At 45.1% G+C, this 21,877-nt stretch overlaps 1 protein-coding gene across 5 annotated transcripts in view; it reads left to right on the top strand.

Moving 5' to 3' along the window:
* The window catches only part of SETD5 (SET domain containing 5), a 65,679-nt gene that overhangs the window by 22,679 nt on the left and 21,123 nt on the right, over window positions 1-21,877 (top strand). For 2 of the 5 annotated variants that reach the window (XM_033141431.1, XM_033141429.1), the window contains exons 2-14: window positions 7,515-7,689; window positions 10,328-10,433; window positions 12,209-12,363; window positions 13,164-13,222; window positions 13,535-13,722; window positions 14,930-14,968; window positions 15,446-15,688; window positions 16,109-16,257; window positions 16,447-16,564; window positions 17,893-18,002; window positions 18,255-18,495; window positions 18,685-18,765; window positions 21,071-21,334. In XM_033141431.1, coding sequence (XP_032997322.1) covers window positions 7,619-7,689; window positions 10,328-10,433; window positions 12,209-12,363; window positions 13,164-13,222; window positions 13,535-13,722; window positions 14,930-14,968; window positions 15,446-15,688; window positions 16,109-16,257; window positions 16,447-16,564; window positions 17,893-18,002; window positions 18,255-18,495; window positions 18,685-18,765; window positions 21,071-21,334 — 1,824 coding nt within the window. In that variant the 5' untranslated portion in view covers window positions 7,515-7,618. Of the gene's footprint in view, window positions 1-7,514; window positions 7,690-8,028; window positions 8,074-10,327; window positions 10,434-12,151; window positions 12,364-13,163; window positions 13,223-13,534; window positions 13,723-14,929; window positions 14,969-15,445; window positions 15,689-16,108; window positions 16,258-16,446; window positions 16,565-17,892; window positions 18,003-18,254; window positions 18,496-18,684; window positions 18,766-21,070; window positions 21,335-21,877 lie in introns of those variants that run through there. The other 3 variants (XM_033141427.1, XM_033141428.1, XM_033141430.1) reach the window with 2 other exon arrangements.

Genomic DNA, 21,877 nt, shown 5'->3' with positions numbered 1-21,877 from the left:
GTCTTATAAGAAATTTAATAAACCTACAATTTAAATAGTGGTTGGAGACAAATTCTAGGCCTTGTCAAAAGCTTAACAAATCCCTGGATCCAGATGGCACCCACCCAAATGTGAAATTGCTTTTCTTGTAATAAAATTATGTAACTTGTCCCTAATAACAGTCTCCATACCTGGGGATTGTGAAGTGGCCAGTGCAATACCATAAAAAAAATCAGGGGAGTAGGGAGAGATTCAGGAAATTACAGACCACTTAGCTGTTCTGGGAAAACTAATATGAAAAGCATTATTAAACATAAAATCATCAAGCACTGTTGTTGTTGTTGTTTGTTTGCATCTGTCTTTCTCAAGAGACAATGGAGTGAACCTCCGGGGGTTCAGTCAAACCACTGTGTTAGCAACACTGAAGGGACCTCGCCAGGACACAAGCCTGGGCAGTGTGTCTGGAGGTCCTGGGCCGGCCAGACTACAAGTCCCTGCTCTCAGCCTCGCTGGTGTGGTCTAAAGGACAGCAGAGCAATACATTTGGCACCAGCTTGGCTGCAAGAGTTGCCAGAAGGAGGTGTACAGGGCGCCATCCAACCGCCTTAGGGACTCCACTCTGGATTTGTGTTGGATTAACTCCTTAGCTGTTTCTTCTCCTGAAGATGTCTCACAAGGCAGCGGAGGTTTAGGACCAGAGTTTTCCTTCTCTTAGGACAGAGGTTTCCTTCTCCTAGATGGGCTATCATCCCAGGTTGATGAGCCTCATCCGCCCCTCACATGCAAAAAATGCTTTTTTGACCATTGGACCCCCTGTTGGTCTCAGCTGTTCAATCTGCCAAAGCCTGTCTTCGGATTCAAGTGAAGTCCCTAACTCACTGAGAGTTTGAGACTCATTGGCTACCCTCATCTGGTTTAGCTGGCCAGTCGAAGCCATATCTGGGGTGTGGCCACTGTCGCATGCTGGCAGCTTCTAGGAGCCACAGTTGAGGGCTCAGCTCTCATTATCAAGCATATTGAAGAACAAATGGTGCTGAAGAAGAATCGGCATGGCTCCTGCAAATATACGTTAAGTGCTGCCTAACTAAACTATTTGAGTTCTTTGAGAGTATCAATATGGATAGAGTTGATCCAGTAGATGTGTACTTGGACTTTCAAAAAAGCTTTTTGATGTGGTGTTAGGAGTGAGCAGTGGTGTGTGTCCAAGTTTACTCATCCCACCAAATTGTTCAGGAAAGCTACCAAAAAATAAGGGGATGCAACTGCAGCATTTGATACTAGGCCCCTTCCTCTCATTTCGTTTGTCAGATGCACTATTCCATATGCTATAAGTGAATGCAGGGGCCTCTTCTGTGACATAATGCCTGTCTTTGTGCTGTTCCAAAACCACCCCAGCTGCTTCGTTCCTATAGTTGATATCAAACTAAGATCTAATGTGCCTTGTGCTGGCCTCCTCCTTAGCTGTTTCCCCTCCCTCTGAATGTGGTCTGGGGGAAATGAATCCAGAAGTGTTGGCTTGCATTTTTGTTGTTTGGTGTGTTTCTGAAATTGCTTGTTCCTCTGATTTTCATTCTCATTAATTCTACTTTAGTATCAGCTGCACATGTGTTTCCCCTCTAGATCATTGACTCAGTAATGCTAGTTCTTCCTGATTTTCACTGTTTGACTCTTTCTTAGTTTCTGTTCATATTTGTGTGCTTTCAGCCAGTTTTCAGGAGCATCTCAGAACGACATTTTCGGGGCTAGTGTGACAAAAGAATTGCAACCCTCTAAAATTGTGTGTAGTTGCTACTTTGGTGATTTTACAGAGCTATCAGCAAGGCTGAAGAACCTAGTGGACTTGGAAACAAGAATGTGGAGGGAAAGCATATGTGGAGGATGCACAGATCTGAGGGGGAAAGAAATTGAGGAAGAAGTGTTGGGAGAAATGTTTACACAAGGCCTAGAGCAGGCACATCCAACAGGTAGATCGTGATCTACTGGTAGATCACTGGACATCTGTGGTAGATCACTGGCTCCCCCAAAGAAGCACAACAACTTGGGCTCCCCTTAAAAAAGCTCAGGGTTTTTTTTTTGCCCTGCTCCCCCCCAAAAAAACAGGGCTTTCCTTCTCCTTAAAAAAAGCTCAACAACAACTTTGACCTGAATGCCTTAAAAAATGGGGCTTTCCTCCTCTCTAAAAAAGCTCAAAAGGGGGTAGATCACTGCCAGTTTTTAACTCTGTAAGTAGATCACAGTCTCTTGGGAGTTGGCCACCCCTGGCCTAGAGACTTGGGCAGATAAGGAAGGTTTGAAATATGGAGGCAGTGGCCCAGTTTGCAAACAATATTAAGACATAGTTTTAACACATGCAGGTGTTTTGCTCCTCGCTCACCTCTTTCCTGTGCTTTGTGGTCAGAGGAAACAAGCTAGTGTTGGGCCTCATGTGCAAACCCAAGCTTTTGTGGGCTCGGGGATTGTTTCTCTCCAAACAACGTTGGGCTGGCCAAGAACAAAACTTGGCCCCTCTTTGTGGTTTGTTTGGAAAGAAACAAAACCAGGGGCCTGCTATCATTACATGACCCACCAGACTCTGCCTTGTTTATGGTTTGTTTCTGCCACATGCAGTGAATCCAGGAGCTGGAGAGGAGCAAAGAATTTGCACATGTTAAACACAAATTCACAGATTAGTAGAGTTGGAAGGGACCACGAGGGTCATCTAGTTCGACCCTCTGCAATGCAGAAATCTCTCAGCCAGCTTGGGGCTCAAACCCACAACCCTGAGATTAAGAGTCTCATGCTCTACCAAACTGAGCTATCACTCAGCCTGTTCGGTTTAATGTTACGTGTCAACCATCTTGATCACTGTGTTAGTATGTTAACAGTGAAAACTCTGACTGCAGTTTTCTTGCTAGCATAATTCTCCCAACTTTTTTTTTATTAAGATGACAGTATATTTTGTGAATATGTGGCAGTTTATAACTGTATCCAAATGTGAAGAAACTTGAAAAATATAATTAAGGCAGGTTTTTTTCTTCTTCACCTTTGCTATTATATATGCTCGGAACACACACACACACACACACACACACCCCTCTGCATAATGCAAACTGCTACAGGCCTTAAAGCAACGTTTCAGGTTCAACATCTAACACAGACTCTGTCACTACCCCTATTTTACGCATTATTGCACTTGACTTTTACACCCAACCAGATACACAGGGCCTGAATATAGTACTATAGTACTGAATATATATAGTACTATTCAGAATGTGATACCCAGATTGAAGGGTGACCAGATCACTGCTGATCACATCACATCATTGTTTTGGATAGATACACAGAACTCCCAAGTTTTGATATTCACCAAATATTCACCAGTTTTGATATTGGATGTTATGTGGCTCTGTCTAGGATACAGGTTGACGCTGTATCATAACTTGTCTTAAATCTTCAGAGGCATTGGCCATTGAAATTTGGTTGATCGGCATTTTAAGCTTGCAATTAAATCAAATGACTATTTTATTCGTAAGCTGCTTTGAATTTGATTTCATCATAGGGTGGAATATGAATACCTTAATAAATAAAAACTTGTCTGCAGCTTCATAAGTTACCATCAAACGTGATTACAGCTGCAAATCTATGTGTTTGTTTGTTTGGAACCATATTCACTGTATAGGGGCTAGTGGTGCGAGTCTTTGTGATTTAATGCAGTGTTGTCTGTGCCACACATCTGTAGGTAACTTACGAATTCAGGTATGACATGTGCACATACCCTTAGATGTCTTATGCTGTGTCAAGGGATCACACAGCTAGCTCATGGGGTAATCAGAGTGGCTTTCTCTATCAGGACATCTTGCATGGATTCACAGTTCCATTCTCTTTGCTGTTAGAGAAAGTTAGTAATTGCCTTCTGGTAAGAACTGTACGTTGAGGATGACAGTAAAAGTTGCACATGGATCACTCAGAGTTTCTCTCCTTCTCGATCTCACTGGTATCATAGCTTTTTCTTCACTGTCACATGAGTCTTGAAGTCACCTGAACCTACCCTATGCCATGTAGAAAGTAAGATCAGTATGGGAGACTTGTATAGATGGATGAAACCTTTCTTTTTCCACATTGTTTTGATGCTCAGGAGAGTTCTGATTCTGATTCCTGTCCAGCTCTCCCTCTCTTGATTTACAATGCGGTTTTCAAAAGATGCATGCCCTTTTTGGTCTTTAGAAGAAAGGTGGACATTATCACCATTATTGGGTGTTAGAAATGTTTTAGATTGTTTGGTGCTTTGTATTGGCTGCATTATGTAGGCCAGAGAGAATTCTAATGACTGGGCATCCTTCTGCCCTGTCTGGGGCTCAAACTAGGCTCGGAGCCCTGCCCCCTTCTTTTTCAGAATTCAGAGACACAGCTCATGAGATTCAGCAGAAAAGGATTAAGCCCCCACAGAGCAGCCCCTTTGGTTTGAACCCAGCCTAGTCCAGAGGAGGGGGCACTGAGCTTCATTGTCTTATTGTTTTTATAGACAAAACGTTCCAGCCGGCTCTTCATCTTGCCTCCAAAGTCTCAGTCACATCGGTCAGATGGGAGTGAAGGATAAAGGGAGATGGTTGAAACAAAGATTGCACTATTCTGTTGCTCTTGCATCCTGAATGTTGAGGCAGTTTCAGATTTGATAGTCATGGAGTTGATTTATAGAAGGCATATTTAGTCTATTCTGGCCATTTCCATATAACACTACTAGGAAAAAATTGATGCTGCCTTCCCTCCCTTGAACAGATCCCCAGATCAAGGCATTAAGTAATTTTAATTCCTGTACAACGACAGCCTGGTTGTACACCTGCCCTGGTGTTGTTGTTGTTGTTGTTGTTGTTGTTACTAGAGAACCTCGTTGTGTAGTATGGGTGAGACCTTCTCCTTAATGTTTGATGGGCTGCATGAGTCAGCCTAGTGGCTGCTTCCAGTCTCTGCATAATCCTCACCTGTAAGATCCAAAACATGCCCCTGCTCTTCCATTTATCAAGCCTTGTTTGCTCCCATTTTCTTTGTTATTACTGTTGTACTTAGTTTTGTAAGCTCTATGTTCAGGGGTCATATTGCGTTGGTATTGGGTTCCATGTCTAGCACATTGTTGGTACTCCACTGTTAAGTAGCAGTAGTGTTGTGGGTGAAAGCAATCAAATTCTCCTGTCCTTTTTCATTACTGAAGTTCCTCCTACAAGATACTGTCCATAATTAAGCTGTCCCCCCCCTTAATTAAGGATGAGCCTTGATGTTCTTCCTAATTCCTTGCAAATCTGGTTTAGGGCTGTTGGACTAGAAACAGCAGGCCTTTCTTTCATTGCGTGGCCAGCTCTCAGAAGGAACCAGAATGGTGCTTGCCATTCTGTGTGGCAGCATTTCTAAACTGCCATTCAGTGCAAGCAAACCCATATGTGGACTGTTTGGCAAACCTTAAAGGAACCCCTGGGATTCCCATGCTCTTGCCTGTGAATAAGTGGGGCAAAACCTTGTTTGAGTACCAGTGCAGCTCACATTCGCTGCTTCACACAGTAGTGAGCATTCCTGGACAGAATGGAAGACCCCAAAGACAATATGCAATTGCACATTCTCTTACTTCATTCAAGCACACGTTCACACACAGGTTCTAATGTACCAGGTAAATACTTCCTTTGTAGAAATGTGCATGTGATGTAGCTCCTTTTATGGCTGCAGATAACGCTATTAACTGCAGAAACATTCTGAAGAAATTTTCCAGCCCCTCCTAGCAAGATGTGATCCATATTTCTACACCCTCTTTCAGAGGGGAACAATTGACAGCCTTTTCTAGGCTGAGCTATTGGTGAAGTGATTTGATACCTGGTGGTGCCTTGCTCATATGGAGCGATGGATGTTCAAGTTCTGTGCCTTCTACATTTAGCCCAACCTGTACTAGTAATTACTACAAAGCTTGAATGCTTGTTTCCCACACAAAGAGCTGCCCTGATGGCATGGCTGGCCCTGAAGAATGGGAAGAAAGTGCAAAGGAACTAGGTCAGAAAGAAAGTGCAACATTTATTTGCTTCTCCCACATTCCACCATGATCACATCACAGACCTCATCCGTGCATATGGGTAATTTGTGGAGGTAGGAAAGTTCTTGAAAGGCTACAGTGGGCAGCAGCTGTTCCAAGTTCTATGTAGTAGGAACGAACAGATTGTTAATTAGCAATATGTCTACCATGGGCAAAAAGAACCATTGGTTTCACAAAAACAGTTTGTGGCAGGGCAAGGTGGATAGTCAACCATTGAACCCTTTAGGGCCAGCAGCACCTACTGGTGAGCTTTCCCCATCTGCTTTAATCCACAAGCTCCTGCTACCCTCCAAGAGCTTGGGAGCAAACACCTCCCACAAGTGATCCGTTCTGCAGGTACAAATCTATTCCCAAAGGATAGAGCCGCCCCCCCCCCCCCCCCGCAGAGCCCCAGATACACCTGCAAGGCACAAACTAGATATCCTCTCACTTATTGGAAGACCTCAAGCTCTGTTGAGGCAGGTACAGACAGGTTGCATGCAGGCCAAACCATACACTGCAGCTCTCACTTCATGCTCCCTTCCTTCCTTAAGTCCTCCCCCCCCTCAAGTTGGCCTTTATATCAGGGCTGCTTCTCATTCTGTACTTAGTTGCAGTTGAGTGTAGATGCCGGATTACGTAGCATACCAAATCTGAATGGTGGATGTGTGTGTTTAGTTACTTGTCTCTGCAAAATATATGAAAGAGTAGGGCCCGTTCATTTCCTGGTAGCTGCTTCTCTGTATATTTCCAAGTAACACAGTGGTTTAAATGTCCATGTTGCGTTCAGGTCTGAAGAGAGAGGCACATGTATGTTGTACTTTAGTACCGGAGTACAAAACAGAGAGGCATGGCCTTTGGGCTCATTACTTCCTTCATTGTGCAGCCATCTGCATTAGACTGTTGCCCCTTTCACCACCATTTCAGATATGCCCCTTTCCCCCTGTTCCTCTTGCATTAAACCTTGTCCCAAGTGAGCATGAGGTATTTTGGAGATGACTTGGCATCTCATGCACATCTGTGAAGCTCAAGAACTGGATTTTGGCACTAGGGTTGTCATGAGGATCATTCTGAAATAAATCATTACAGAAATGAATAAATGCCTTCCGTGCTGCTTTCTTTTCTCATTGGCTGCTCTGGGATTCTATCTCAAACACACACACACACACACACACACACACACACTGTGCTCTGCCTCCCCTACTGGCAGTTTTACCCATGTGACCGTCTTTTGCAAGACAGGCCTTCGGGCCTCTTGCCTGTGCTTGGCATTTTCTTTTATGGCACGAGGAAATATCTGCATGTGAACCAGGTGGCCATATTTGAGAGGAGATTATGTAAAAGTAATGTAGAGGCAAGAGACAACACGCATCCTCTGAAGTTACTCATTCCTTCCTTCAGCATGCACTGTCCTCAACTTTAGGATGGCTTTGCAGGCAGGGTGAACCATATGTCTGTGGCAATGATACACAAAAATGCAGTGCATTGTTTCTTTTCCCCTTGGCAGGTTTCCCCATGTCCGTGACGTGTTGGCCGAGGCTCTGCGGCTGCTCCCCGCCCTTGGAGCCGCCAGTCGCTACCCTTTGGACTCCGTGATCCCTGACAAACGTCATGAGCATTGCAATCCCTCTGGGAGTCACCACACCAGATACATCTTATTCAGATATGGCTGCTGGATCTGAGTAAGTTCTGCCTTGCCTGCTGGCGTGTGAAGGGCATGGAATCAGGCCTCGGTGTTCAGACTTGAGCTGTCCTGCTGAGCCTGGGATAGCAGGGAGTAAGCTAGCTTTGCAACAGATAAACCAGAAATCTGAGATGGTATCTGGTGCACACATTTGATTGCGACGGAACACCAAACAGAAGCACTTCCCCTTTCCCTCAAATTGCGTCCGAGAAGAGGCACTGTCTAGAATACTGCTTTCCCGGTGATCTTTAATTCACACCTGTTGTATCATACCTTGGTTGATAGGTATCTTGCAAGACATGAGCCCTGACGGTACTCTTCTTTTCCTCTCCTGTAGCCTAAGTTGCATGGTGCTGCTGATACAGATGGCTGTGTGATGTGGGTAAGGAGGATCTTTCAGGCATCGGGCCTCTTGCCTATCTCAAACTGTTAAGTAGATTTTCACCCCTTTAGTGTGGCTCTTTTCCCGAGGGAGGCTTGTAAGGTAGCTTGTGGGAAACTTCCTGCGCCAAAACCCAAATGAAGTGTCTACAGGAAGGAAGATGCCTGGAGTTGAATTGATCGTTGAGCTTAGTCAGGCACGGAAAGAGGGTCATGCCTTGCTGATGCTGTTCTGTGCTCCTGCACTTGTCTTCAGCAATTTCTCCCAAGAATGGAGCACTGTGAAGGGCCAGACACACTGTTTGAACCACCTGCTTGACAGACTGTACTCAGGAGACACTGAAAGCTCTGTGTATCTGGCCTCTGTTTGGTGGGCTTTTGTGAGGCGCTAGCATGCATGAAACACTCCTTTTTCCTGCATCTTTTTGTGTATCTGGATACACGGTGTAGTATATCGTGTCTGGTTTTGTTTCATACCACGGGCCTGATCAGGCTTTGTTGAGCACCTGTCCAGCTCAGCTTCAATCATACTGCATCTGGAGTATTCTCAGCAAATAAGCTCACTACAAAATAAATGTCCTTTACTTTGTTTCCTGTCTAATGTTAGATCTGTTCTGGATCTATGTCTCACTTCATAGCTATTTCTGTCAGGTCTTCTTGTTTTGATGACAGTTTTTTGTGTTTTGTTTTACTGGGAATGTTTAGGATCACATTCCATGATACTGTCAGGTTGCAGTGGCCTTGCGTTTTGTCTTCTTATATATAGAGCCCTGAAAAGGCTGTAGCTGTTACCCGTCCTGTCCTTGCCCTCCTTGGGAGCGTGGAGGTAGAAGCGGCTGTGGCTATCAGTGACAGCTATGTTAAGATTGTTTCATAGCGCTAGACTTCAGATGCATGTAGGTAAAGGGTCTGTCAGTCAACGTTTCCTCTGCTATCATGTGCCACCAAGCCTTCATGGCCAAAGAGTAGCCACAATTTGAAGGAGGGTATCTGCTTGAGTTGTATTAATTTTCAAGAGCAAGCTCCAGGGACTTGGGATGCGAAAGTAGACCATGGAAATGGGCATGGAAAGGCTACTTTTGTTAGTAGGATATCAAGAAAGGAACACATTGGTTCAAGATTAAGCTTCTATAGGTAGAGGAGTTGCTGGTTTTACCAGTCCCACTGTTTTGAAGATATCTGTAATTTAATTTAGCACAACAGAGCAGTAGTTAGGAATGAGGAGTTTGCGGTCATCTTGGAGAGACAGGAGTTTAAATAAGCAAGTACCGTGTGGCCACCCGTCCTCTTCCTGGCTGTAGCTTTTGAAAGTTGAATGCAGTTGCAGAAAGGACATTTCCTGAACCATACAGTATTCCCAAATCGTGCTTGCAGCGGCAGCTCCTCCTCCTCTTAGTCCTCCCCCCTCCTTCCAAAGAGAGCAATTTCTCCTTCTGGCATCAAGGCTTTGGCTTCATCACCTACGCTTTTCCTGTTTCCTTTTCTATAACAAGGACTCCCACAGCCTCTCACTAATTGCCCATTTTGTACAGTACCATATTCTGAGTTGATTTTTTTCTGCCACCTTGTGGTGGAAAATTGCAATTTTTGGTCAGTAATTAGATGGGAATTCACCGCATCATCCTATAAGAAAGCAGGGTATCCTGAATATTTTAGTTTGTCCGGAGTTCCTTCTGATCCAGGTCATATATATTCCTGTAGCTCTTGGTCTATTTTTGTCAAGTACTCTCAAGAGCTTCCACCACTAGAAAATTGTGTCTCGGCTCCTATCTGTATTGAGTAACTCATTGCATTTGAAGCAGCAGTATGTAGACATTGTGGCCTGAAAGGTATTTTCATTTAAAGTCTGAGGCTGTGGCGGCGTGATCTCAAATTGCATAGAGTTGAGTGGGGATCAGGAGGAGGAGCAAATCCACGAGGGGTTTAAAGTGAAATGAACAGCTAGCAAAATAATCCAGCGAGCAGCATTGTCAGCAGCTTTTTCCTTCCTGTTGCCTCTTGCTGAAGCAGGGTTGCTCATATTGCTCATATCATTTTTGAGGCAGCTGCCAGTCACTTGCCCTTCCCTAGCCCCTGCTTTATGCAGAATCCGGCCTTCATGGATTCCATACCTCACTTGCCCCTCAGAAAAGGTATGTCCATTCTCGGCCGGATATCTGTGTGGCATGAGAGAAAATGCTAAGACCTGGCTAATTTTTTTCCTTCAAAGAACCACTTCCTCTACTGATTGGTTCTGCTCTTGGCCCTTTCTGCAGCCCAGAGTCTGTGGAAGCTAGCCCAGCTGTTGGTGAGAAAAATGTGTATGCAAGTCATGGCTACGGGGCCTCCCAGAGGCACAGCTACCGAGGGCTGCCTTATGCAGTGAGTACCGTCTCTCTTATCTGCAGCAGACTCATCTGTTTTACCCATCCCCTCTCCCTGGCTTGTGCATGATTGAGCTGTATATCTTCTTTGAGGACGGCAGCATTGCCAAGTGACACGTGGGTACTGAATTTCTAGCCCCGCGTTTGTGTTTGTTTAGTGCTTGCAGACAACTTATAGCGAAAGGGAAGTATGGGACTAGGACTAGAACAGCCTAGTAAATAAGCCCACAAAGTTACTGCATTTCCAGAAAATCAGCCGGCATGAGAACATAGGCTACCCGCCTCTTAGCAAGACAGTGTTAAAAGAAAGCCTTCTGCCAAGGGAGCTGGCAAGAGGAGAAGTGGTCTACCGCTCTTCTGCTGTGTGCCAGTCACAGAGGAAGGGCCGTTTTCCACTGTGACCAGCACAGAAGGCAAACTGGCTGGTGGAGGAGGAGGAGGACAGAGTGATGGGCCTGTTTGTTCACCTGCATTGAATACCTACTCCCCTTTGCCTGCCGAGTGAGTTGTTAAATGCAAGCTTGGACTAGAAGGTGAGGAGGGCATCTCTTTTTTCCCTTTTTGGTCTTTAGCACTGACTGCTCATAGAAACTGCTACCTAGGGTAGACCTACCCATTGCAGGCACATTTTTCTAATGAAGTTCCCCTCGCCCCTCCCCCAAAAGTGTATTGATAAGCCCCAGTGTTTTGAAAGTTGAAAGCATAGGTTTCAGAATCAAGCCAGTTTGAAAGACAGCTTGCAGGTTTTCTGTGCTTAACAGTGCAGAATGCTTGCATACACATGCAGTTCTCTGCCTTAAGAAAAGCAAGAGGGACCTGCGAGGAAATGTTATGGTGTGGAGTGTGTTGGCTCAGGTTTTCAGCTATCCCATGCCATCGTTTTTCATTCTCCATCACCGCCACCCTGTCTACACCTGTCAGCCAGCCGGTATTTCATGCCCATTCAGCATGCTCAGTCCTCACTGGATGGTTTGGGGGCATTTTCTCCATTTTGGGGGTTTGGGGAGGTGGAGCGGGTATACTTAAGCTGAACCCCAAACGCATTAAATTATTGAATTTCTCTGTCAATATCTGTGAGCAGCTCTCATTCCAAACTTGGGGGACAGTTTAAAATAACTTCTCAGTTTGAACCAGAAAATGGTGTATCCAGACATTGAGATGCTTATTTCTACCCTATACATATGCATACACATTTCTCTGTCTTCTGGTTCCAGACACTCCATTCTCCCCCTGCATCCCACCCGGTTGCCATTTTTCTCCCCTTAGTCTCCACATTTTGTGCCTTTAAGAGATAGTATAGAGCTGTTTGAGGCGTTTTCCCTGCAGATTTTTTTGGTACTTGTTGCAAGCCCCTGATTTACTCTTGAGACTGCTGGTACTTCTTTCTTGTGTGTGGGTAGTGTGGTTTTCTTTCCATTAGCACAAGCATAGGTAGTTCACATCAGTGTTAGTATATTTTGCTAAGACGCCTGGATATCAGGGCTTTCTTTATCTGTGGTTGGACTGAGAAAACAATCGCCCCACCCAGTTCTAGATAGAGTCCAGAGTTGTAGGTCCTTGCTCTGTTAGCCAGAGTTCTCGTCGCTCCTCAAATCTGTGCATGTGGTGGTGGGTAGGTTTTGGAAGCGTGTTAGGGCTCACGTGTTGTGTAAAGTCATGCCTCTTGCTCTTCTCCCCCACATTCAAAATAGAACTGATGCAAATGTTTGTTTTCAGGATCATAATTACGGAGCCCCTCCTCCTCCGACCCCTCCTGCTTCTCCCCCTGTCCAGACCATCATCCCTCGTGCAGAACTGAATGGCCTACACTCTCACGATGAGGAGAATTCTGGGGACACAGAGAGTTCTTCAGAAGCAGAGTCTATTCCTAGCTGGTGTCACTGTAGTCTCTCCCAAGATGGTTTCCTCATCAAATGTGAGAAGTGCAGGTAAGTTCTTGCCTGTAGGCAGCCTCATACATGGAAAAACGAGGGGGGTGGGGAGAACGTTTAAAGAGGCTTCCTGATTGCTCAGTGGACCATTTTCTTTACCTTCGATTGGTCCAGCCTTCGCTGTAGCAAAGGAGCTGACTTGCACAAAATCAACACGCACATTTTCACAATGCAGGATCCAAATCCTGCAAGTTCATCAGATCAAATAAATAGTACCAATGTAAGATTGTCTAAAAGTGATTTGTTTGAGCTGACCAAATGCAGTTGGTTAAATAATCATACCTTATGCTCAGTGGAGTCTGTCTGAAACTCTCCATGAAGTTAGGTACTTCTAATGCAATGGTGAAATAGTAATAGCGAAGGAGAGATGGAACTTCTTCAGAGATGGGCAAGCAGCAGAAGGGGGCTGGGGAGTCATAAGGAACATGAGATCTGATTAGTCTTTCCTCTCCTTCCAGGCCATCACTGGTCCAGAGCATTTCAGTGGCTCTGCTTTCACACACTGTAGGCTTATTTCCACACTTACGAGGGCTAAGAATGTGGTCTTTCTGAAACTTGAAAGATGGGGCTCTTGAGAACATGGATATTGCACTGGGCGCACAGCCCATTATTTGCTGAAGCGATGGCCTTGGATGTGAATGTGTGAAGCCGAGACGTGGCCATTAAATTCATTTTAACTTTATATAACACTTTGGTGTCAAGTGATCTGGTGTTCCACTGAAGACCTGAAGTTTATTCATTTTAAGCAATATAACCCTTAATAATGCCAACTTTGGGTTTCTGTTGTCCTTTCGCAGGGGGCTTGGCAGAGGGAAAGTGATCAGACTTCGTCGGAGGAAGCAAGACAACGTGTCGGGTAAGTTAGTGCCCCCAGGCTCTTGGGATTTGAATGAGCGGGTGCCCTGATGCAGTGAGAGTGCTCTGTGCCTCATTGCCTCTCTTCGTCATCTTTCCCAGTTTACCCGAGATCTCAGAGTATAGGGTAGGTACATTGGAAGAGCTGAGGGGGGCAAGTGCAAAGAAAGTTGCCACTGTGAGTGGAAGATGATGGTTCCTTGCAGCCTTTTGGGGAGAAGAATGCAATGTTAACTCACCGGGGTGGGGTGGGGCAGGTACAAGTTTTTCCAGAACAAAGGGGGAGTTGCCAACAAGACATTTTTCACGGCAGGCGGGGACAGCAGTGCAACTGAGAGCTGGGACGAGGAGCTCTCTCCCTCCACAGTGTTGTACACTGCTACACAACACACCCCTACGAGCATCACTCTGACCGTCAATCGGGTCTGCAGAACCAAACCCAAAAAGAGGAAAAGAAATACAGAGAGAACTCGTACGGCACCAAAAGCCAAAAAAATCAAGGTATGTCAATAGATATGGCTGTCAGCAACTCCAGCCAGTTACTAAGTAAGCATTTGGGAGGATGTCTGGTCGTTTTCCTCTAATCCCCTCCTCATTGGTATGCAGCCTTCCATATCATGATGATGATTTCCTTCTGGGTTTTTTTTGGGGGGGGGTAGGGTGGGGGACAGATGCTGTGGACAAAACGAACAAGAACAGTGACAATGTGTTCCGCCGATGCCTGAAGTGGAATTGTGCCACCTTGCCCACAGCTCAGGCAGGGCAAGGGAAGGGAGGGCTTTCCTGATTGCTTAAGCAGTCATTTGAACAAAAACAAAACACACCAACAACCCCAAAGGACTCCACATGCATCTTACTTACAGAGATACAAACCTAATATTATTGAATTAGTAAGAACTAAACTGAGTACTGACTTCCAGCATTCTAACTAATCAGCGTCAAGTAAAAAAAATGAATGCTAAGCATCTACCACTAAATAACAACAACAATAGTATTTTAATCATACAACATTAAGAAATGACTTGCATTTAATTTTTTCCATTTCAAATTGACACACACCCCCCAATGCATATATGATCTTTGGTTCCTTTACCACACAATGTTCAGACTTTGGATATAGAGACCCATGGGTTGAAAACTGTGGGTTTGGATGCCACAAAATCTAGCTGATATATAATGTGCATATACAGAATAATTGTTCCTACAAAGCAAATTTGTTTATAAAAGTTCCTTTTTTGTTTAATATTCTACACATTTTACACGATTCTCTGCTGTATAAGCTAACAAAAATAATGCATATTAAATTAATTCTTAAGCAGCAGCTCTCTTCTTACTTAGAAGGGACTATTGATACTTGGAAGAGTTTTTATTTGGGAACTTCGTTTAGCTGTTTGATACCCACAGAAAGATTTTAGGGTGGCATAACAGTGTATACTCTGCTGTGGTTCCTTTGCTCTTCTTTCAGAGCCTTTGTGGAAGTGCTGTTTGGCCAAAGCTGCGACAATCGCTGCTTGTCGCCTAGGGAGGTTCTGGAAAAGGCAGCCAACCCTTTAGGGAGGTGGGGGAGTCTACCATTGAAAGTACTCTGGGATCAGTTTTTCTTCTCGTCCTTGTTGCAGTTTTGCAGCTGTGCCTCTTATTTAGCATGAATGAGCACAGATACATAGGGCAAAAATACTGGTGGTCATTTGTCTTACTCTTTCAACAGGCTTTTAGAGAAGGTTCACGGAAGTCTTTGCGGATGAAGGTGAGTTAAGCCACATACCTGATCCCAGAATATAGTTTCATGCCTCTAACACAATTAATGACTACTGTGCCCAGCATACTGGTCACCAGCATGTATGAAACTTCATGTTTATCATTTGACCTGGTCCAAGATGGTTGTGGCATTATTGTTGAGACAGATGCACATTTAAAGGACTTGGTGTGCATGGCAGGGATGTCGAAGAGCAGAGGTGTTGAAGGGCTCGTTAGTTTTCTAAGCGATGTGGTTGGAATGGGCTCAAGTACTGCTGGGTGCTGGTTACCTGAGGCTACTTCAGTAGAGACCAGGATGGGGAGAACTTTGAAAATGCCACCAGCCAGCTGGCTGAGGACAAGGATCACACAGAGTTAGATGGTTATTTTCCTAGTTATAGGCTGCTCTGTCACCACAAGCAGCCCCAGTGCTTTTCACAGAGCCCTTATGCCATATAGACATTGAACTGACTCTCTTTTGGTGCAGAACTCTCCTTCAGAAGCCCATGCCCTGGATGAGAATACGGCAGAGGGGTGGGAAAACCGCATAAGGCTCTGGACCGATCAGTATGAAGAAGCCTTCACCAACCAATACAGCGCGGATGTACAGAACCTCCTGGAGCACCATCTAAATGCCAATAAAGAGTTTGTGGGCAAGGCGGCTGTGCTGGACACAATCAATAAGACAGAGCTGTTCTGTAACAACACTGTCATTGGCTCTCAGATGCAGGTAAACAAGTAGACCCCCCAAAGTGGCGGTAGGCCAGTTGGTTGTATGCTAGGGTGGTGGGTCATTGATAAGGCCCAGGTTTGAAAGATGCTCTTTTGCCTCTAGATGCAAGCAAGCTTTTACATAGGGGAGAGCAGATAAGGTGAAGCTCGGGGAGGTATGAAACGACAGTCCTTCTCTCCCCGTCCTCCTTTCCTGGCTCATTAGATAAGATTCTTTTCAGGTATACAATATTCCTGGTCTGGCCAGCAATGCTACCTTGAGCATGTCTGCTACTTCAGTTCATGCATTCTGGTAGACAATTAAATATGGCCAGAGATCTCAGACCCTGGTTGCTCAGCTGCTTTTAACAAATGCAGCCATGCACATGGACCTCCCTCCTGCGCTGTGGGTCCTAAATTCTCTCTTTTAACTTGGCAGCTGCAGCTAGGGAGAGTGACGCGGGTTCAGAAGCACCGGAAGATCCTGAGGGCGGCCAGAGATCTGGCTGTGGACACTCTTATAATTGAGTATCGTGGGAAAGTGATGCTGCGGCAACAATTCGAGGTCAATGGGCACTTCTTCAAAAAGTAAGAATGCTGAACGGTCCGAAAAGTGGAACCGTTTTGGGGGCTGGTGTGGGTGGGAGGTTCCCCACAATTGACTGGTTTTAGAAATGAATATGCACTATGCGGTGGTGCATCCAGCGCTCCGTGGATGCCTTGTAGGCTTGGCTGTGTTTGCCATTAAGGTTACAAGTGCTGTTCTTTCTTCCTTAGGCCGTATCCCTTTGTGCTGTTCTACTCCAAGTTTAACAGTGTTGAGATGTGTGTGGATGCTCGGACTTTTGGTAATGACGCTAGATTCATCAGGCGTTCCTGTACACCAAATGCAGAGGTAAATGGTTGCTGTGGTGTTTGGCATTTTGATAGGCGTGAAAGTTTGGCTTGTATTGGTTGAGTTTGTGGTCGGCCATGACTTCAAACAAAGATTGCCCCGCCAGCCCCAAAGTGCTGGATCCTCAGATCAAATCTCTTTATACAATATTGATGCTGTAGAATACTTTACCAGTAGCCCCAGAAGGACAAACACTTGGACGTTGTGGTCTTCAGCAGGTGGAATTTTTGGTCCATCTGTCCTGCATTCTCCATCAAGTATCCCAATCCTTGACAGAATTCAGAATTCCCTACCTAGCAAAGCAAATCCTTCCAGTCTCAAATGTATACATCATGTTTCACAACTTGGTTGTTCTAAACCAACAGTTTAAGAGGCTTGCTTTTCTGCTACTTCATTGAAACTCAACTTTTGCAATGTGGCACATGCTTGATTTTTGGGATTCATCTCAAATCAAACTTTATTCACGTAGCCATTGCGACTAAAAATACAGATAAAACAGATAAAAATACTGGAGAAAGACCAGTCAAGTACACAAATATATAAATATACTGATAAATCATATGAAACCCCCAGGCTAAAAGGCCGTTCAAATGGTGACCTCGTTCTCAGAGAGTCAAACGATTTTCTCTGTTATCGTTTCTGTTCCTGCTAGAAATAAGATAGACAATGAGGCCCTAATTTGGCGGCTTGAAATAGTCAGTAAAGATGGTACGATACTCTCGTTCCTCAGAGCTATATAGATAAGCCGATCAAGACAAATATAGACCTCAGGTGCATGGGCTAGTCATATATGTCGAGTTGTCTTTCAAATTGAGGCCCTTAGTCTCATTGCCCTCTCAATGAATCTGGCGACCTTCTCTGTTGTCTGGATGTTCTGGTCCGCTAACAAGTAAAACATTGTGGCCGCTGATGAGCGACCTGGGACGGAAAGTAGGAGGGGAGTAATAATCTCGCTCCTCAGGTCTTTGTACAGGGGGCAGGTCAGAAGAACATGTGACGCTGTCTCCAAGTTTCCGTCTCCACACGAGCAGAGTCGTTTCTCCCTGGGGAGTTTCTGATATCGGCCTTCGAGCACGGCAGAGGGTAGTACGTCCAATCTTGCCAACGTAAAAGCACGTCTATACTTTGGGATATTTAAATTATGCAGATAAGATGCCGGGGCATCGAAGTGCGAGGGGGGCAGGTGGGCAAACCATGCACAAAATTTCTTTGTTTTGGCCAAGTTGTTTTGTTGCTCGATATCCATCAGGCGCTGATCAATTAAGCTTTTTGCTTTAGAGGGGCCCAACAATTTTTGGGATTGTAATGTTTCTGTTTGTGTGTTGAAGGTTCGCCATGTGATAGCAGGTGGGATGATTCACCTGTGCATATATGCTGTTACGTCCATTGCCAAGGATGCAGAGGTCACCATTGCCTTTGACTATGAGTACAATAACTGGTGAGCGTTCTTGTTACTTGCTTATTGGAGACTTGCCCTTCTTCCCTCAGTACTGACCTTTTCATTTGTGCCCCTGCTTTTTGGTTTTTGTTGTCAAATTACATTCTCAGCCTCTCGGGTGGTAAAGGTCATAATGGGAGCAGTTCCCCCATCTCTTTCCTAGACATTTAGCTCAAAGGTATACTTACATATTGTTTCTCAAGACATTGTGAAGCGATACTAATATATTCTGTGTCTTTTGTGATGGGGCAGCAACTATAAAGTGGATTGTGCCTGTCACAAGGGAAACCGGAATTGCCCTGTGCAGAAACGGAGCCCAAACACTGTAGAACAGCTGCCTCCACCTGTTCTAGACACTCTGATTGGAGCAGAGACCAGGCGTCGGAAAGCTCGCCGGAAGGAGCTCGAGCAGCGGGAAGCTGCATCAGATGAGAACAGCAATCCACAGCCAGAGGAAGTCCCTGAGGGACTTGCTGCAGCCAGTGATAATGAGGTAAAGTCTCCACCATCCCATAGCATTGAGTGTTGGTCACTAACTCTGGAGGAACTTATTCCCAGAGGGAGTGACTTCCCTGGGCATAGAGCAGCCCCAGCCCCAGTGAAATGCTGGACATTCACGGTAATTGCCCCATATCTTTTTGCAGTTGTGACTGCTGCTGAGGTCCATTCTCTCACATTTCAGGTTGCAGACAAAGAAGAGAAGAAAGAAGAGGAGAAAGAAGCCACTGCGGATGAGCAGGGAGGCCTCGCTCAGAACAGACGGGCAAGTATCTTTTCCTCTCTCTTTTTGTAATGGGTACAGTCCCTCCCATAGGTAGTGAGTTTTTATGCTGCCTTCTCACACAGTGTTGTCTAGTTAACTGGTCTGATCTGCTTCCCTCATGCCAGCATTGTTGTTCTGCTCCTGTTCTTCAGGGTTGCTACTGTTTTCACTAGCCCAGGTGCCGTGTTGGCTATGGATTCTGATGATGTGGTTTAAAATAGTGGTTTTCAAAGTGTCTGCACTCAGGGAATCTTTTCCATGTTGACTTGTCTGCAGCAGAACCCTGCACACTGCAAAGGATTCTGGGACATAGTGTCCATGTTTGGTTCAAGCAGGAAACTGGCCAGATCTGTTGGGCCTCACCAGTGCCCTGTTTGAACTAAGTCTATGCCTGTGGCTTTGCATTTGCAGGGAAGATCAAGAGTAGTGGGTGTGCTCTCTTCAATGACGCTTGTCCACTACAGTGTCTTATCTTCTTACTGAGGAAAGCTTTGTTAAGCTTCTGAGAAACAGCAGGATGGCCTGCAAAACAAAGATGCAAAAGCAAGATTACTTGTGGAAGGGAGTCAGAGTCAGGCTTGATTTAGGAACCTGTTAAGAAATCTAACAACCATCTAGGCCTCCCCATGGCAGTGTTAGAAACAGATATAAAAGCTAGGGGCCAAATGGCACCTTTTAACCTAGGCTTCAGTTGCCGCTACAAAATGCCTCAGCGCCCTACGGATCAGCAGCAGCATAGCACCAAAGGATGTGCCTCTTTTGGTGCTGTGCTGCTCTGCGAATCAGCTGATCTGCGGGGCAGCGCAGCACCAAAAGAGGCATTTCTTTTGGTGCCGTGCTGCCCCACCGGCTAGCTGACTGGCACAGCATGGCAGCAGTGCCAGCCAGCCAGATAGAGATGTTATTCAGCAAACCAGGTATATCCACTTGCTGTGGCTGGCGCCCTGATACTTTCAAGCACTACCCCATGGCTGTTGAAGGTGAAGTAAAATGGCAGCAGCTCAGATAACAGCAGTTCCTTTTCATCCTTAAACCTAAGAATAGACAGACAAGAAAAGAAGAGAGGTTAGTCAACGTGAGGAAGCTTCAAAGTAAGCCTACAGACATAGGAAATGGAAGGTAAATGACAATAGTCCCCCCCCCCTTGAATCTTAGCATTGCCTGTCAGTGCCAAACAAAAATAATAATAACTTGGTTCAGTTAGCCTTACCAGTGTATGCATATGAGGTATAGGATTGAATAGGGTGGGAGATGAGGAAGAGCTGGCATTTTCCCTATTAGCAACACTAGCTTGTTGCTTGTATCGCTGTTTTGAATCCCCTGGAACAAATATTCTCTAAACAGCCATCTTTTTATGTTATTCTAATGCAGGGGTCAGCAACCTTTTTCACCTGTGGGCCAGTCCACCGTCCCTCAGACCATGTGGTGGGCCGGATTATATTTTGAAAAAAAAAATATATGAACAAATTCCTATGCCCCACAAATAACCCAGAGATGCATTTTAAATAAAACCACACATTCTGCTCCTGTAAAAACACCAGGGAGGCCCCACGAATAACCCAGAGATGCATTTTAAATAAAACCACACATTCTACTCATGTAAAAACACGTTGATTCCCAGACTGTCCGTGGGCTGGATTGAGACGGTGATTGGGCCACATCCAGCCCACGGGCCTTAGGTTGCCTGCTTCTTTCTTATTTCCTGCTAAAACTGATATGAGCAGCACTCCAGAACTTTTAAACACCTTGCTTAAAAACAAAACAATGTCCTTTAAACGGTTATACAGAGAAGTAGAATATTCATTATCAATTATTAAAAAAAAAACAACAACAACCAAACTTACATTCAAAAGGTATAATCCAAAGCGCAGAATATCCTGAGAGGAAGGTACAGCTGAGGAAGACCTCAAGTGGGGTGGGTGGATAGGAAGAAGCAAATGAGAGATGACTTAGCAAGCAGTTTAATGGTTTAAGTATAAATGTGGGGGGGGGAGGCAGGGGTAACATGCATTTTAATCCTAGGCACCTAATATTTTCACATGACCATGCTGTTCTGAATTGCAGTTGCATTGAGATCAGTGTATTCGAGTTGGCAGAAATAACATCCCATGTTCTGTGTGGTCAGTGCTCAGACAAGTTGATCCACAAGGAATGGAAAGCGGGCATTATTGGGATGTCTGCTAGTTTGCCACTGTTAATCCTGTTGTGTTTTCCCTTCTTGCCTCCTTGTCTGGTCTGCCTTTTTTTTTTTTTTACCCATTTGTACCTGTTCTGCTGACTTTGATTTGTGCTTCGGTTGGGCTAGACCCGAGAAGATCGGAAGGTAGAAGCCATCATGCACGTGTTTGAGAACCTGGAAAAAAGAAAGAGGAGGCGAGATCTCCCATCGGATCGGAGCAGCACAGAGGCAGAAGTGGTGGTCACTGCAGAGACTCCAGAACCAGAGGAAGTAAAAGCTGAGCCAAATGAAACTGAGGATAGCAGTTTGGCTTCAAGTGTGTCTGTGCCAAGTGCCCCTTCCAGTGCCAGCAGCGTTGGAGTGAACACACGGAGGTCTTCACAGGCTGGGGTAAGAAGAAGGGTAGAACTGCCAAGGGTTCAGCCCCAGTAACTTTTGGAATTACAGTGGAATTGCTGTATGCAACTCCATGTTCAGAAAGGATATACTTCCAGCTACCAGATGCTAGAAGTGTAATTCAACCTTCCTGTTGTATTAAAAGGTCAACTGGAATATAATTATATATTATATAATTAGACCATTGGTTTGATCCAACATGACAATTGGTTGTGAGCCCCTGACTGGTAACATTTTCAGTGTTACCAGACATGTGCTGGATTTGAAAGAAATCACGTTTCATTGGGCGTGCTGAGAGCACAAGGGAAGGTGGGGACCATATTTTGGCATGGAATCGCTGTATACAAATCAGGACAGTTACTTTCACAGACCATGTTGTACTGGCACCCTTGGGCACTTCTTATTGGACTCAAAATATGCCAGTTGGCACCTGTTTGGCAAGTTATTCAAGGGGTGAAAACAGTATTCTAGAAGGAGTATTGCATTAAGATGCAGGTTAAAACTCCTTCACACACCCCAAAGAATACTAGAGTCCCA

The sequence above is a fragment of the Lacerta agilis genome, chromosome 2, assembly GCF_009819535.1.
Source record: "Lacerta agilis isolate rLacAgi1 chromosome 2, rLacAgi1.pri, whole genome shotgun sequence".
In the NCBI taxonomy this organism is placed as follows: domain Eukaryota; kingdom Metazoa; phylum Chordata; class Lepidosauria; order Squamata; family Lacertidae; genus Lacerta; species Lacerta agilis.
The sequence above is the reverse complement of the archived record's forward strand: the minus strand, read 5'-3'. Positions and strand labels throughout refer to the sequence as shown.